This window comes from Neofelis nebulosa, chromosome 4, assembly GCF_028018385.1.
Source record: "Neofelis nebulosa isolate mNeoNeb1 chromosome 4, mNeoNeb1.pri, whole genome shotgun sequence".
NCBI lineage: Eukaryota > Metazoa > Chordata > Mammalia > Carnivora > Felidae > Neofelis > Neofelis nebulosa.
Window position 1 is genome coordinate 4,105,747 of NC_080785.1, and position 18,268 is coordinate 4,124,014.

The following is an 18,268-nucleotide window of genomic DNA, read 5'->3' on the forward strand; positions in this document are numbered from 1 at the left end:
TGGGGGGGCTCTGCTTGGAAGTCTGACCGCCGCCCCTCCTCGCCTCGCACACCAGCCCCGGCCCCCGGCCCCACTCCCGAAGGAGGGGGACGCCGGCGCCGCAAAGTTGCGATGTGCAGATAGACGCCCGACCCTCGGCGCCCCCGGGAAGTGGGGGGGGGGGGGGGGGGCCTCCGCCGCGCGCGGCCGGGGGTCGCGGGCGGCCCGGGAGCTCGGGCCTCGCGGGGACAGGACCCCCCCCCCCGCGGCCGCTCGTCACCGCGGGCGCCCCGACCCCGCGCCTCGGCCGCCACACTCACCATCACGTTGCCCTGCATTTTAGCGGTCTTGATCATCGCCTTTTCCTTCATGTCTCCGCAAGTCTGCACCGACTTCTGGCCCCGGGAGGAGTAACTTAATCCATCGTCCCGGCGGCGAGGAGACACCGCGCCGGCGATCGCTGGGTGGAGTTGGCTCGGGAGGACCCCAGTTCTTGCAGCTCTTCGGTCTCCCCACCTGCGCCCGCCCCTCGCCTCTCCCGGGCGGATCACAATAGCGATCAACTCTCTCCGGCCGCCGCGGGAGACGCCGAAGCAGCCGGCGGGGAGGGCGCGGGGGTTGCCGCGCTTTCCGCGGCAGCGGGGGCCGGGGCCGGGGAGCAAGGCCGGCTGCGAGCCGAGCGGGAGCGGGAGCGGGCGGGAGGGCCGGCTCCGACAGCGTGCGTGTCCGCCGGGGGCCGTCAGCGCTCCGCCGGCCACAGCGGCGCGGACCCGAGGGGCGCACGCGGGGACGCCGGCGGTGCGGCCGGCCCGGGGCTCCTCCGGCGGGCGGCGTGGGGCGCGCCGGTGGCCGCACTTGTCCCTGGAGGCGGGGGCCCCGGCGGGGCGGCGGCGGCGCCAGGGGCGGGCGGGCGAGTGTGTGTGTGCGCGCGTGTGTGTATGTGTGTGTGTGCGTGTGTGCGCGCCCGCGCGCGTTCACACCGGGTGCTCCGCCAGGACTGGGCTGGACCCGGAAGCCTCGGGCGGCGGCGAGGTGACGCGAGCCCACACTGTTTGGGTAGAGCCGGGAGACGCCCCCTCCCCGGGGGGCCGTGTGTGTGCGCGCGTCGCTGGCACGCTCGGGTCTCCGAACACGCACGAAGGTGCTTTCCGCGGGTGCCGCCGCCGCCTCCTGCCCAGCGCGAGCAGCGACCGGCCGCAACTACCTCCGGCTGCGCCCGCGGGAGGGGGACAGGGGCGGGGCAGGGCGAGGCGCGCCGGTCCGCCGCCAGTGCGGCCCAGCCGAGAGGTGGGGGGGGAGCGGAGGGCAGGCCAGGGACGGCAGCTTATAAATCATGTTGTTGCGAGTTACTAGGGACACACGTTGCGTCGCCATGGTTGCGCTCCGGTTCTGCCTCCGAATCCGCCGCCGCGGCAGCTCCCTGGCCCCGCGGCTCCGCGCGCCCGCCGGCCCGGACGCGCTCCGGCCGCACACCTGGCCTCCCGGGCTCCGCTGCCCCGCGGGCCGCCGCCCGGCCGCGGCCCCTCGGGCGTCTTTGTGTCTCCGCCTGTGATCCCAGCGGCTTCCTACGGCCCGGCCTGGCGCCTGTGGGTCTGCCGAGCCCGGGAGCCACTTAGCGTTCGCCCGGGCCCAAACCCGGCCCCCATTCCTGCACCCCAAGCGACAGGTTACCCAGGGACCGCGCCCTGGGTTCCCCGATCTCCACCCCGGGCGCTCCTGGCACTGACCAGTCGCCGCCTGGGGTTCGCTCTCTGGACCACACACGGACGCGCGCTCCCGAGAGCGCGCACGCACAGGGTGGTCAAATTCAAGTGCTGACCCAGCCAGGCCGCTGCCAAGAGCAGACAGAGGATGTCTCCCCGCGCCGCGCCATTCCTCCACGAGGGGCCAGGGCGCTCCAAAACCGGTATTTGGAGCTGCTTCAAGGGACACGGAAACATCAGGCTTCAACTCACGTGTGTGTGTGTGTGTGTGTGTGTGTGTGTGTGTGTGTGTGTGTGTGTGTCCCGCGCGTGCGCGCTCGCGCCCTCGCCCTGGGGGGCAGTGGCGACGGTGAGAGGCTGGGAGGGGTTGGAGAAGCTTTTCGGTTTTTTTTTTTTTTTTTCACATTCACAAAAAATCGCGTATCAGAATGAATACGATGCCAGTTTTGAACCCATAGTGGAGCAGAAAATTCTTAGCAATTGCAACAGTAATTATATGTAAATTACCCACAGTGCCTTCAAGCATGCACTTTATTAGACATTATAGATAATGTATACATAAACACACAAGCATTTGGTTTACACGTGAAAACTACTTGTCAGTAATGATCTGGCTTAAGAATTAGGTGGAAGAAATAGGTGAACCAAAGCTAAATCCTTGAAAAGGAGCTTTTTTTTCTTATGTTTTATTTTTGAGAGAGAGAGCGTGAGTGGGCACGGGGGTGGCCAGAGGATCCAAAGCGGGCTCCTCACTGACAGCCGCGACCCCATGCGGACCTCCAACTCAGGAACCTTGAGATTATGACCTGAGCGGAAGTCGGCAGTTCTGAGCCACCCAGGTGCCCCTGAAAAGCAGCTTTTAAAGGAACGTGGATTGACATTTGCTGAAGGTGGAAGGCAGAGGAACATTCCTGCCTTCTGTGTTAGATTGTTAATGACAACTTTTCTCCAGAAGTGAACACCCGCGCAATCTTTCTTGTGCTACTGAACTTTGCACTAAACCCACCAGCCCAATGTGGACAAAAAAAAAAAAAAAAAATATTACCACCAACCTAAATTGGTTTGAAGCAACCAAATGAAGGTGGTTCTTCCTCTTCTTTATATGAAGCAGCATTAATTCATCTGGAACCTTCTCTCCTCCATCCCAACAAGAACAGGCCAGTTGGAACTGTCTCCCCACAACCTCCCTTTCTCCATCCCATCACCACATGATGGAGTAGGGAGAGAGAATCCAGAGAAGAGGACAAAAATATTTTTTTAACTTGCCATTGTTGTAACTAACTTTTCATTATCTCTGGAAATGGAAAGTGGGATACACCGGATTAAACTTTGAGTTCGTATGTAAATACGTCAGTTGACTGAAGGTCTTCCCAGAACTCACCAAACTGTACCAGCCGAAACCATTCGGTGGGGCCCCTGTGTCCTATCTGTGCCTGACCTCTGGCAGAAAGGCCCACAGAAATGACGGAGCTAAAAGCAGGCATAAAAAGGGAACACTGAAAACAAAAACAAAATGAGGGAACACTGTACACAATAAAAGAGCAAAGCAGCTCTGAACGACCAGCAGTGGCTATTCACTCTTCGCAACTCCTTTGCCTTTAGCCATTGACTTGGGGGAAGCTGGGGGAAGAAAGAATACGGATGGATAAAGAGGGATCCCGAAGAAGGAAAGAAGCCAAGAGTATAGGGAAAAAAATGCTTAAAATACGAAGATTCTCCACTGTCGTATTCATTTCAGACATTAATTTTATGCGGAAACTGGATGAGGAAGTATTATTGGAAGACGGTATTGGCCGTTAGACCCTCCCTCCCATCATCCGCTGGTGTCCTCAGTTCCCACAGCTGTCATTTCCGGTTTCCTTCCCACCTGCAAGGAGAGCACGTCTCCCCATTTCCAACATCGTGTCTCTTGTTAGGCTGCGGCAGACAGACCTGCCACATTTTTGTGCCCAGGCTCTCTCCAAACCTGCCAAATACAGCCACGGGATTTGTCCGTCTTTCTGCTCCATCCTTAACTTGTGTATTGTGTGCATGTGCGACTGCTCTGACTAAAGTAGCTTTTAAGTTGAGACTTTGGCAAAAGACTCAGCTTCACAATTGGCATCAGGCAACATTTACAGCAGGAGAGATTCCTCAAATCATTTGACCGGTGTTCTTGTTACGCCCTACAAGAGGTCTAGCTTTATTCAGGTGAATTCGACCTTAAGGAAATCCAACATGTGAAATCCCCAACGTATTAAAGCGGAAGCCTCGGTGGCTTTATTGGTCCGCGTTCTCCAGAGAAACAGACCCAGTAGGACGTGTGCATGTGTATATGTAAATTTATTATAAGGAATTGGCTCACATGAATTGTGTCTTACAAACTGGCATGTCCCAAGAGCTGCAGTCAGCAAGCTGGAGCCCCAAGAGAACCAATCATCTAAATTCTAGTCCAAAAGTCAACAGACCCAAGACTCAAGATAAGCCGATGTTTCCGTTTGAGCCCAAAGGCAGGAAAAAACTGATGTCCCAGTTGAAAGCAGTCAGGGGGAAGGAGTGCTCCCTTCATCAGCCTTTTTCTATTCAGGTCTTCAGCTGATTGGACGAGGCCCACCCACATTAAGGAGACCAATGGTAATCTTATCCCAGAACACCCAGAATAATGTTGGACCAAAATACCTGGGCGCCCCGTGGCCCAGTCGACTTATGAAATTAACCATCAGAGTGCATGGGAAAAGAGAGAGACTGTTATCACAAGCTCTTCTTTCACAGATTAAGTCATTGCTGACGTTCTTTAAAACGTGAGCTCTCTTACTGCATTAAAAACATTCATTCTATGTAATTTGATTTACCCTTAAATTTTCAGGAAGGTAAATTCTGGAAAAAAAATGAGATCTGTCAGTAGTGATTTTACAATGGATTCCAGAAAGCATTCAGGAGTCAAACAAATTAAGTGAACGTACGCAGCCGCACTAATGATATGCCAGGCACACTGATTTTACTATAGGAAACAGACCTGGTACTCAAAATGTCCACAGTATCTGGCGGGAGGCATCAAAATTAACAATATTGACAACAACAATAAGAATACAAGTATGATCCAAGAATATAAAATACAGGGCTCGTGGGATGTTTGGGCAAATATCAGAGAAAACTAAAACAGGAGGTGACAGCTGAAATACATCTCAAAGGAGCACTATAAATGTCGATGTTAGGGACCTGGAGCTGAGGAAAGGAAGAGCCAGCAAAGGAAGTGCATGAGTATTTCAGAATGCTAACACACGGCGGGTGCCTCGGTCAAGCCTCTGACTCCAGCTCAGGTCAGGATCTCACGGTTCGTGAGTTCGAGCCCCGCGGCGGGCTCTGGGCTGACAGCTCGGAGCCTGGAGCTGCTTCGGATTCTGTGTCTCCCTCTCTCTCTGCCCCTCCCCTGTTCATGCTCTGTCTCTGTCTCTCAAAAATAAATAAACATTTTTTAAAAAGAATGCTAACATATGGAAGCACGGGTGGATGATGGGGGCGGGGGTGGGACTAGCTGTGAAAGCCCCGTGGGCCACTGCTTATGGGAAATGCAGAGGCCCAGGCCCTCAAGTAGAGAATAATCCTGCCAGATCCACGACGAACCTCCTCCAATGCGCCCTACAAAGGCAAAAGCGGCAGAAATCCTGCACAAATTTTGAGGAGGAACAATCAAGATGTGGATGTTGTGGCAAATGGTTTGGGTGAGAGAAGCGTCATCTGTGGACCATCCACATGAAACTGGAAAATCTGAGGTCGCCCCATCTCGCACCTGACCCACATCCAGCCCATTCCTTCAGGACCGTGAAGGCACATTACCAAGAGACGGAAACCACGCTGAGTCTCAGCTCAGTGACAACGTGACATTAAAACTGCTCTGCTGGCCACTGACACACTCACCTTGCTTCCAGCTAGAACAGCGCTTCTAAAAACTTAGCGCACGTATTTATTTACGTGTCTGCCTCCGTGTACCACATTCAGGGCATCCTATGTCCTGCTTCTCTCTGCACCTTCGTGCTCTCTGACGGTGACTGATGGAGAGTAGGTGTGCCCTACGTGTTTCTGAAACAAACGAGATGAGGAGTGAAAAGGCACAACGCTCTCTCTCCCACCGCACTCGCAACAAAGGGCTGACACTGCACAATGTCTCAATAAATCTCTTTTCTTAAACCCAGCTACACTGCTCTGTTGATGAAAAAGATCTCAGAGGAATCCCACGTGTATCCATAAACAATCCTCCAAATTTGATGAGAAGACCTTTATCTTTGGCAATGTTTCACTTTGCCAGAACAGGTCCCAGAGTCAAGGAAATTATTTATTAATTTATTTATTATCTCTCTCTGGCCTCGCTCGATTCAGCACGGTTCCGTGGACGTCACAAGTTTCTCGGGAAAAAGATACTTCTGACCTAATCCTTTATATGAGATAGGCTGGGGTGGTCTTCTATTTCGGGAAATAGACTTCCATGGACCAAAATACATACGGTTCAGAGTCTCTCTTCTCTCCTCGCACTTGTCTGAACAATAACGTGTGTGTTTTATTGAACCCCCCATTGATGGCTGAAGGAATGAAGGCTAGAGACCCTGCGTTTCAGACCCATCCCACACTTCTCAACATTCCAGGCTAAACCCACTAATTTCAACCACTCAACAAATATTGCCTCCTCACTAGAATTATAGTTAAGACCTCTTGACTCGTGCAGTATTTTGTTGGTATTAAGTACTTTCTGGAGGAAGGGTAGGGAGTATCAAACTGTTGATCACACTTTTATACATTATCTGTATAGGGAGGGGCGCCTGGGTGGCTCAGCTGGTTAAGCCTCCAACTTCAGCTCAGGTCTTGATCTCACCATCTGTGAGTTCGAGCCCCGCGTTGGGCTCTGTGCTGACAGCTCAGAGCCTGCAGCCTGCTTCAGATTCTGTGTCTCCCCCTCACTCTGCCCCTCCCCTGCTCATGCCCTGTCTCTCTCTCTCCAACATAAAATTAAAAACATTAAAAAAAAAGTTTTTTTTTAAAAAGAGTATCTGTATGGGGCGCCTGGGTGGCGCAGTCGGTTAAGCGTCCGACTTCAGCCAGGTCACGATCTCGCGGTCTGTGAGTTCGAGCCCCGCGTCGGGCTCTGGGCTGATGGCTCGGAGCCTGGAGCCTGTTTCCGATTCTGTGTCTCCCTCTCTCTCTGCCCCTCCCCCGTTCATGCTCTGTCTCTCTCTGTCCCAAAAATAAATAAAAAACGTTGAAAAAAAAATTAAAAAAAAAAAGAGTATCTGTATAAAGAAGCTTTGTAGATGGGCACATTATGGGAAAATAAAAGCAGTTGAATGTCTGAGACTCCTATTATCCTTAGGCAATGTGAAATTCCTTCATATAACATCTATTTTACGGAACCAGTGTAGCAGAATATATATTTTTGAATTCCTGGGGAATCTCTTGTAGAAGAGAAATGGCCCAACACTTATGAACTGAAAGTAATGGACATAGAAAGTGTATTTGGGCAAAGACAGGGATTTCAATTTGCTTACAAGATTCTGCAGCCAGTTGAGGCACCGAGCTGAGAACACACAGATCTCTTGACCTCTGCTTTTCACTGAGCCTAGATCAGATGTGCCCAGAAAGAAATGAAAACCTGAATATTTGTCAGTAACTTTAAGTCCCGTTGTACATCTATGGCTCAGGCATACACACAACACACATGACTTCTTCCCCGCTAAAAATACCACAGGCATATATTTTTTAAAATATAAGCCTGTTTCATTTTTCCACAAAAATAATATTAACTCAAAGCCCCAGTGAGCTGCCATTTCACACCTACTAGAATTGCTATAGTAAAAATATCGGGGCGCCTGGGTGGCTCAGTCGGTTAAGCATCTGACTTCATTTCAGGTCATGATCTCACAGATTGTGAGTTCAAACCCCACGTCGGGCTCTGCGCTGACATCTCAGAGCCTGGAACGTGGTTCAGATTCTGTGTCTCCCTCTCTCTCTGTTCCTCCCCCACTCATGCTCTGCTCTCTCTCTTTCAAAAATAAATAAACATTAAAAAAAATTTTTTAAATGTCAGATAAGAAGCGTTGGTGAGGACGCAGTGAAACTGGAAACTTTGTATATTCCTGGTGGGAATGTAAAATGGTACAGGTACTATGGAAAATAATCTGGCAGTTCCTGAAAATGCCAGACATAGAGTTACCATTTGACCCAGAGGTTCCAACCTGGGTATAAATACTCAAGAGAACTGAAAACATATGCCTACTGCAACTTGTGTACAGATGCCCAGAGCAGCATTATCTACAGCAGGAGAAAGGAGGGAACAACCCAAAAGTCCATCAACTAATGGAAGGATAAACAGATGGCATGTCTCTACACAGTGTGATACTATTCACACATAAAAGGAATTAAGTAGATTCATGGAACAGCATAGAGGAATCTTATAAACGTTTTATGCTAAATGAAAGAAGCCAGTCACAAAAGACTACATATTGTAGGATTCCATTTACATGAAATGTCCAAAATAGGGAAATCCACAGACAGATAGAAGTGGTTACCAGACTGGATACGAAGGGGGGAGGGGAAGGGTGTTGGTGATCACAGACCTTAGTTGTAAGGGTTAAATTGTAGTGTAAGGCTAACGTGTAGCTTGAAAAATAACAGCTTTGTTCTGACACTGAAGGTCAAGAGATAACAGCCTTGCTTTACTCTTGTAAATTATGCCTCGTACTCTTGTAAATCAGGCTTCACCAATGAAGGAAACAAAAGCTCAAAGAAAAGAGCATCAGAGGCAAGGTCAAGGAGATCCACTGGTTGCAACTTAGCGGCAAAACATCTAAAATAATCACCTCATCCAGCAACTGTTTCTAACTCATCTGGGAACTGTTTCTAAGTCGTCTGGGAACTCTTTCTCTGTTCTGTTCCCAGGTGATGATAAAACGATGTGATCGGCCATAAAAACTCTGTACCCCGGCTGTTCGGGGCCACACTCTGATCAAGAGTGTTGGTCCCGATCGGTCGGCCTTGCCTCTCGGTGCAATAAACTTTGTTGTGACTGTCACTGGTGCCCATAGCATTCTGTTTCAGGAGTCGTGTGGATGCAACATAGTGACTGCAAATGGGTACAAGGACACTCTTTCTGGAATGACCAAATACTCTTAAGTTGATGGCTGCACAATTCTGTGCATACTAAAAATTAATGAGTTGTACCTTTTAAAAGGATGGACTTCTTTGTCCAAAAATATCTCATTTAAACTTTTTTTTTAAGGAGAGAATTTTAATTTGTTTTTTAAGTAGGCTCCATACCCAGTGTGGAGCCCAACATGGGGCTTGAACTCATCACCCTGAGATCGAGACCTGAGCTGAGATCAAGAGTCTGATGCTTAACTGACCGATCCACCCAGGTGCCCCAAAACTTTTTAAAAAGACTACTGAGTGAAGAAAAGGAAAACCCTAGGAGGATTCTGCACTGAGAATGCTTTTTTTTTTAATGTTGTTTGCTTTTGAGAGACAGAGAGAGAGTGCATGCACGCAGGGGAGGGGCAGAGAGAGACACAGAATATGAAGCTGAGCTGTCAGCACAGTGCCTGATATGGGGCTCGAACCCACGAATTGTGAGATCATGACCTGACCTGAAGTTGGACGCTTAACAGACTGAGTTGCCCAGGCGCCCTAGCACTTAAAAGGTTTTTAAGTTTTAACTTAAAGAAGCTAAAATTAGAAATAAAAGTCAACTGCATATGGTAATGGCTACATAATAAAACATGAATTTCTAATTGTGTCAAAAGGCTGACTAACAAAACTTTAAGTAGAAATAAAACATTTAAGGTAAAATCTTATTTAACTATCATTACTTAAGATAAACGCATCTTCTTATACACATATTCTTCTATAAATTGTTGATTCATAATATTTGCTTCATTTTTTCCCTGTTCATCTATTTATTTGTTCTCTTATTGATTTGTATTTCTTAGCATTAAGAAAATTGACTCGACAGGAACTTTAAGTAGCATGTTACTCATTTGTTGTTCAGCTTTAAACTTCTTTAATGGTCTAATTTTTACAAGTAAATTTCAAATGGTTTTAATGCATTAAGACTGACTTTTGACTTGCTAAGATACTGGGAGAAACCTAAAATATAAAAGCCTGTGTGGAGGCCACCAAAGCTAGCTTGTTTTCTTTTGCAAGTGCAAGCACAGCCTGAGTTTGTATCTGTAATTTCACTTAGGGGAAAAGAAAAAAGTCTAGGACAGACATTTTAGGCATTATTTAGGGATAACTTCAAAAAACCAAACAAAACAAAACAAGACAAAAACCCAGACTTTGAGAACTAGCTGGGTCTATTTTGTGAGGTCAGCCCACTTTGAGTGAAGTGAGGGTGACAATGAACATGGCTGTAGGTGTTGTTAAAGATGACAGACTCATAATCTGAAATGTAGAATTAAGATGCTGGAGTAGAACTTGTATCAATCAGATCTGCCTTTGATGCTGATGGGCTAACGGCCACGGGCAAATGATCACAGCCCTTTTGTATTCTCACAGCTTTGACAGGTCAGCAAGAGTTCTTAAAGGTATAGGTGCTCTTTTGCTTTTCTTTCTTTCTTTCTTTCTTTCTTTCTTTCTTTCTTTCTTTCTTTCTTTCCCTCTTTCTCTCTCTCTCTCTCTTTTTTCCTCCCTTCCTCTTTCTTTCTTTCTTCCTCCCTCTTTCTTTCTTTCTCTTTCTTTCTTTTCTTTCTTCTTCCCTTCCTCTTTCTTCCTCCCTCCTTCTTTCTTTTCTTTCATTCTTTTCTTCCTCCCTCTTTCTTTCTTTCTTTCTTTCTTTCTTTCTTTCTTTCTTTCTTTCTTTCTTCCTCCCCCTTCCTTTCTTTCTTCCTCCCTCCTCTTACTTTCTTCCTCCCCCTCCCTCCCTTTCTTTTCTTTCTTTCTTTTCTTTTTCTTTATTCCTCCCTCCCCCTCCCTTTCTTTCTTCTTCCCTTCCTCTTTCTTCCTCCCTCCTTCTTTCTTTTTCTTTCTTTCTTCCTCCCTCCTTTCTTTCTTTTTCTTTCTTTCTTTCTTTCTTTCTTTCTTTCTTTCTTTCTTTCTTTCTTTCTTTTTCTTCCTCCCTCCCCCTCCCTTTCTTTCTTCCTCCCCCTCCCTCCCTTTGTTTCTCTTTCTTTCTTTCTCCCTCCCTTTCTTTCTTTTTCTTTCTTCCTCCCTCCCCCTCCCTTTCTTTCTTCCTTCCTTTCTTCCTTCCTTTATTTCTCTTTCTTCCTTTTTTTCTTTCTATTTTAAAATCTTACTTCATCTCTTCCAACTACACCTATTGTAACTCCATCCTATTTTTTAAAAAGTTTGTCTGCCTCTTCTTATCATCTTTCTCTGTCCCTTTATTTCTCCAGAGTCCAAAATGAATGACTCTTAGCAAAGTGGGTATGGAGAGAATGTACCTCAACATGAGGAGGACCACATGTGACACCCTCACAACCAGCATCATACTCAATGGTGAAAAGTTGAGAGCTTTTCCTCTAAGATCAGAAATGAGACAAAGATGCCCACTCTTGCCACTTTCACTCAACATAGTATTGGAAGTCCTAGCCACAGCAATTAGCCAAGAAAAATAAATAAAAGGCATCCAAATTGAAAAGGGAAAAGTAAACTATTTGTAGACGACATCATACTATAGATAGAAAACCCTAAAGATTCCACCAAACACCTGCTCAAACTAAAATATGAATTCAGCAAATTTGCAGGATACAAAATTAATATACAGAAATCTGTTGGGTTTCTATACACCAATAACAAACTAGCAGAGGGAGAAATTAAAATTACAATTTTATTCACAATTGCATCAAAAAGAATAAAATAACTAAGAATAAATTTAACCAAGGATGGAAGACTTGTACACTGAAAACTATGACATTGATAAAAACAAAAAATTGAAGAAGACACAAATGAATGGAAACATATTCCACACTCATGGATTCCATTGGAGGAATTAATATCGTTAAAATGTCCATATTTACCCAAAGCAACATACAGATTCAATGCAACCCCTATCAAAGTCCCAATGGCATTTTCCCACAGAATGGCAACAATTTTTAAATTTCCATGTAACCACAAAAGACCCAAATAGCCAAAACAATCTTGAGAAAGACGAACAAAGCTGGAGGGACCACACTCCCTGATTTCAAACCATACTACAAAATTATAGGAATTAAAACAGTTTGGTATTGGCATAAAAACAGACACATGGACCAATGGAACAGAATAGAGAACCCAGAAATAAACCCACACATACATGGGCAACTGATCACGACAAAGGGGCCAAGAGTATACAATGGAGAAAAGACAGCCTCTACAATAAATGGTGCTGGGAAAACTGGACAGCTACACGTGCAAAAAAAAAAGAAAAAAGAAAAAAAAGAAAGAAAGAAGAGAAAAAAAGAAAAAGAAACTGGATCACTATTTTACACCATACCCAAAAATTAACTCAAAACAGATGAAAAAGACTTGATATAAGACCTGAAATCATAAAGTTCCTAGAAGAAAACATAGGTGGTAAACTCCTTAACATCAGTCTTGCTGACTATTGTTTTTGGATTTGACACCAAAAGCAAAGGCAACAAAAGCAAAAATAAACAAGTGGGACTACATCGAACTGAAAAGCTTTGACACAGCACAGGAACCGTCAACAAAATGAAAAGATAGCCTATGAAATGTGAGAAAATATATGAAATCATATCTGATAAGGGGTGATATCCAAAATATATAAAGAGCTCCTACAATTCAACAGCAAAAACAATTTGATTTAAAAAATAGAAGCTATGGGGCACCTGCATCGCTCAGTTGGTTAAGTGTCTGATTTCAGCTCAGGTCATAATCTCACCGTTCGTGAGTTCGAGCCCCGCGTTGGGTTGTGTGCTGACAGCTCTGAGCCTGGAACCTGCTTCAGGCTCTGTGTCTCCCTCTCTCTCTGCCCCTCCCCCCCCATTCATGCTCTCTCTCTCTCTCTCAAATAAACAAACATTAAAAAATAGATCTTAATAGACATTTTCCCAAGAAGACATATAGATGGCCAACAGGTACACAAAAAAGATGCTCAACACCACTCATCATCAGGGAAGCGCAAATCAAAATCACAATGAGATACGGCCTCACGCCTGCTACAAAGGCATTACCAAAAAGACAAGAAATAGCAAGTGCTGGCAAGGATACGGAGAAAGGAACCCTCACGCACCCTTGGTGGGAATGTAAATCGGTGCAGCTGCTGTGGAAAGCAGTACGGAGGGTCCTCAAGATAGTACAGACAGAACTACCTTATGATCCAATGATTCCACTTCTGGGGACTCATCCAAAGGAAACAGAAACACTAACTTGACAAGATCTCTGTGGCCCCATGTCCACTGCAGCATTATTTACCATAGCCAAGGCAGGGGAACAACCTAGGTGTCCACTGACGGATGAAGGGATAAAGGATGAAATTTAGCCATTTGCAAGAACATGGATGGAGCATGCTAAATAAGTCAGACAGAGAAAAACAAATACTGTATGATCTCACTTATACGTGCAATCGTTAAAAAAAAAAGCTCACAGATATAGAGAACAGATTGGGGTTTGCCAGAGGAAGGAGTGGGAGGCAGGTGATTTGAGCGAGGGGGATCAAATGATACAAACTTCCAGGTGTAAGATAAATAAGTCATGGGGGTGTAATGTAAAGCATGGCAGCTGTAATTAATAATACAGTATTGCGTATTTGAAAGTTGCTAAGGGAATAAATCTTAAAGGTTCTCATCCCAAGAAAAAATGCTATCACCAGATATGGTGATGGATGTTAGCTAAACTTACTGTAGCGATCATTTTGCAGTATCTGCAAATATCTGTCATTATGTGGTACACCTGAAACATAATGTTGTATGTCGGCTATACTGCAATTAAAAAACACTCACCGTTATTGATTATTAGACTCCATGAAAAACTCTAACCGAAGGGGTTTGGAGAGCTTCCAGGTTGGTGAACACACGGAGGTCCAGGGACAGTGGCATGCCTGGAGGGGGCACGGCAGTTCTGTGTCCTTTCCCCACACCTGGCCCTATGTCCCTCTTCATCTGGCTGTCTATCTGTATCCTCTGTTGTATCCTTTATAAGAAACAAGTAGATGTAAGTAAAATACCGCACGGAGCTCTGTGAGGCTTTCTATGAAATCACTGAACCTGAGAAGGTCATGGACCCTCAATTTGTAGTCAAGCTGGAGGGAAGTATGGCTAACCTTGGGATTTGAAACTGGCATCTGCAGTGGGAGCTGGCATATGGGACTGAGCCTTTTACCCTGTGGGGTCTACGCTAACTTCAGCTAGTTAGTGTCAGGACTGAATTGAGTTTCAGGACACCTTGCTGGTATGCAGGCATTTGAAGATCTGTTGCTGTGGAAAGAGCTCCCCCCCCCACCCCAACGCACACCCACATTTGGTGTGAGAACTATGCTGTGTGTACAAAAGAAATTGTTTCCTTTTAGGGCCTTTTCTCGAAAGAATGGCTACCACCAAATCCTCCTCTGGATGATGCCATCTGCCTACGTGGAAGAATTCAATAAAATAAGTAGTTCTGTCACAGCATAACATACAAACTTATATATTATAGACCTGAAACTAATGTAATATCGTGTGTCAACTACATTTCAGTATTTTTATTTTATTTTATTTTATTTTATTTTATTTTATTTTATTTTATTTTAATGTTTATTTATTACTGAGAGAGAATGAGACAGAGTGTGAGCAGGGGAGGGGCAGACAGAGAAGGAGACACAGACTCTGAAGCAGGCTCCAGGCTCCGAGCTGTCAGCGCAGACCCCGACACGGGGCTCAGACTCACGAGCTGTGAGATCATGACCTGAGCCGAAGTGGGACGCTTAACTGACTGAGACACCCAGGTGCCCCTAGATTTCAGTCTTTTAAAAAAGTAGTCCTAGGGGGCGCCTGGGTGGCGCAGTCAGTTAAGCGTCCGACTTCAGCCAGGTCACGATCTCGCGGTCCGTGAGTTCGAGCCCCGCGTCAGGCTCTGGGCTGATGGCTCGGAGCCTGGAGCCTGTTTCCGATTCTGTGTCTCCCTCTCTCTCTGCCCCTCCCCCGTTCATGCTCTGTCTCTCTCTGTCCCAAAAATAAATAAAAAACGTTGGAAAAAAAAAAAAATTAAAAAAAAAAAAAGTAGTCCTAGGAAACTAGCTTAATGATGTCATCAAGAGCATTTTTCCTTACATTGAGAAATGTCCCTTTCAATGAGTAACTGTCTTTGCCTCAATCCTAGACCGAGATTTGCTGTGCCCGGCCAGGTGCCTCACGGATAATGTACGTGGTGTGCTAAGTGCATTGCTCTCTGTGGCGTCGGATGCATAGCTCACTGCAGAAGACTTCTGGGCATGTGCTTTTACCTCCAGACCCGACTCCTGGCTTCTTAGTTTCCCACCTCCTGTTTACCAAAATTCCTTCCTTCTCTTATTTGACAGTGCAGTCTTTTAGGAATGATTTGTATCTTTTAGATATGCTACCTGCATTAGAGAGAAGTAGCATGTGTGAATAACCAGTCACCATTGATTTATATTAAGTCCCCGGACAGACATGTCTTAGTTAAAAAGTGCACCTGTGCAGAAGGCTTTGCTTTTGAGGCTGCAAATTGTGTTAAATACAACTTTCAACATTTTTACAGCAGGGACCCCAGGTTCATGGGGTATGATGACCATTATTGTTATTAACGTCAATCCCACTGCCTTTAACTTATATAAAGTCATTTCTTCTAATATAGAAAATTAATTAACCTAGAAGTTTCTAATTGTCTACATACGCTTTAAAGGGAAGCATTTATCTGTGATAACCGACTAGGAACATTTAGCAAGTGGTGAAATAGCTGTAGAGACCATAATTTCCATGTCTGATACGGGGAAGGATAATAAAAGTGCCATTTTCTAACACCTGCTACGTTGCTAAGCATCTCAGTAATGCTTTTAAAAATTAACATACTCTCCATAATTAAAACGGGGATGCGTAGGCACAGGACATTAATTTCTCTGCCCCCTGCTTTGTCTGTTAGGGGTGTGTCTGAGTATCTATATGTCAAAGGTTAAGATGTCAGGTGTTTTAGGTGGTGAGAAAAGGAGGGAATGAGGTAGAATATTCTCTAAATAATTTAGAAGCCAGGGAAACAATAAGGGTCTGCTTTAAAGGACCACAGAAGTGCCCACGGAAGGAGGTAGATGGCACACTCATGCTGGAAAATGGAAGAATAGTTGAATAAAGAGACATTCTTTAAAGGTGTAGGCAAGATTGGGAAATCCAGCCAAGGATAGGGCAGTACCAGGGGCTAGTAACTGGGGGACCAGTCCCTGTCTGAGGCTGGTAGGGGCTAGACAAGGAACAGGAAGGGGGGCTGAGTGGCAAGGTGGCCTGACAGAGGTAACCGGCTATGGGGAATCGGTGTTGGGGCGCAGGGGGAGAAATGCTCTGCCCTTGCTCCCCTGCCCTCCACCTGCAGTGCCTCCCTTCAGCCCCACCCAGTCAGAAGCCACCGGGCAAGGATGCCATTAAGCACTTCAGCCTCCTGGGGCACAAAGAGGGTGGAGGAGAGTGAAAGGCGCCTGGAGGGCCAGAGGGGGTCGTTGGGCAGCCCCACATCTCCCAGCAGGGTGGAGATTCCCCCAATTGCCCAAGTATTTGACAGTTAAATTTTTTTTATGTTTATTTCTTTTTGAGAGACAGAGAGAGGCTGGAGAAGGAGCAGAGCGAGGGAGACAGAGGATCTGAAGCAGGCTCTGTGTTGACAGCACAGAGCCCGACGCGGAGCTCGAACCCACGAAGCGCGAGATCATGACCGGAGCCGAAGTCGGGTGCTTAACCGACTGAGCCACCCGGGAGCCCCCTTAATTAAAATTTTTTTTAACGTTTATGTATTTTTTGAGACAGGGAGAGACAGAGCATGAACGGGGGAGGGTCAGAGAGAGAGGGAGACACAGAATCCGAAACAGGCTCCAGGCTCTGAGCTGTCGGCACAGAGCCCGACGTGGGGCTCGAACTCACGGACCGCGAGATCATGACCGGAGCCGAAGTCGGGTGCTTAACCGACTGAGCCACCCAGGCACCCCTTGACATTTACTTTTTGGTAAGTCATTCCTTTAGACTGAGACGGTGGTCCAATTCTGAGGTTCTGAATATACTGGAATAGATGGTCCAATCTTTGGTTGTCCGGGGATAATAACGGCGATTTGTAGAAGGAAAAATGACAACAACGGCAACCTTTACGTAGGGCTAACGACGCACACACATGCCCTGCGTGCTTTCGTACGTCAGCCAACTTAGCCCAAGCAACAGCCCCATCAGCAGATGCCAGTAGGTCTCCACGGTGGGGACGGTAGACATACCACGTGCCCATGGGCCAGAGCCAGAACCGAAACCTGGAATTTCCATCCTTTGCAGCTCAGAACACTGATCTCAGCTCTGGCGTCTCATGTTTTCCTGCACACCGCGGTCTAGATGGCCATCCCTCGTGGAACCCACGGTGGTCCTTCACCCGTCACTGAGCTCTGGTCATCGGCCTCACCACGTTCCCTTGGATGCTGGCCTCCCCGACTCCCTGTCTGATTCCAGCTTTGAGTCAAGGTTGGAAAGTCTGAATTGGATGAAGAGGTGGACAGGTCAAGCCTTAGTGTGTTCGGGCTGCTTTAACAACATACCACAGGCCGGGTGGCTTACAAGCAATAGAAATTTATTTCTCATAGTTCCAGAGGCTGGAGGTCCAAGAATAAGGAGCCAACAGACTCTGTGTCTGGAGAGGGCCACTTCTGCGCTGCAGACTTCGGACTTCTCCCCCTCATCGTGTCCTCACAGGGCGGGGAGGCGAGAAGGGTTAGCTCTCTGTGACTCCCGTCAGAAGGGCCCCAAGTCACTCACGAGGGCCCCATGTTTGGGACCTCATCTGATCCTCATCAATTCCCCAAGGCTGTCCCCTTTGGGGGTAGGGATTCCACACAGGAACTTGGGGAGACACCAACGCTCATCCCGTAACAGAGTCTCCATTGGTTTTTGGACCCAAGCCCCCCTCTCCCTGAAGCACTTGCTCCCCATTCCCTTCCCAGACCGGCCTCGGTGGGTCTGGTCCCTTGGCACCTCCGGCCTCAGTTCCCCTGTACTCACAGATTCTAACACCCTGACGGCACTGGGCGATTTCGTTCCTCATCGAGCAACCTGTTATTTTCTGATCTATCCTATGGACTCATTCTCATTTTGTGGGCCACGTTCCCAGTGTAAAGACGCAGCCACCTAGGGAAGTGCTGAAGACATATGCTCGATCCACAGAACGCATTTATACGGTTATGAATTTCTGAATGGCAGAGCAGTCGCGGGGGTATAAATATCACTTTACTGCATCACCACACACCACAATAAACTGTCACAACACAGCCCGATGCTGCCTTAATTGTCGCAGATAATGATAATTATATACTGCCTCCATTAAGCCACCACATCAAGCCGTGTTCCTTCCCCACTCACATCCAGCAACTCCTCTACACGGAAGAGGAGATCAAAATCTCATCTTCATTAAACATTTCTGCTTAAAGCTGAAGGAAGGAAAAAAAAAAAAAAAAC

The 18,268-nt window shown here is 47.1% G+C and overlaps 1 protein-coding gene across 2 annotated transcripts in view; it reads right to left on the reverse strand.

Annotated features, from left to right (window-relative positions):
• DPP6 (dipeptidyl peptidase like 6) overlaps positions 1 to 18,268 on the reverse strand; it is a 953,748-nt gene that overhangs the window by 862,502 nt on the left and 72,978 nt on the right. The window contains exon 1 of one of the 2 annotated variants that reach the window (XM_058723702.1): positions 300 to 952. The exons of the other annotated variant lie outside the window; for it this stretch is intronic. Coding sequence (XP_058579685.1) covers positions 300 to 350 — 51 coding nt within the window. The 5' untranslated portion in view covers positions 351 to 952. Of the gene's footprint in view, positions 1 to 299; positions 953 to 18,268 lie in introns of those variants that run through there. 2 annotated transcript variants of the gene reach the window in all.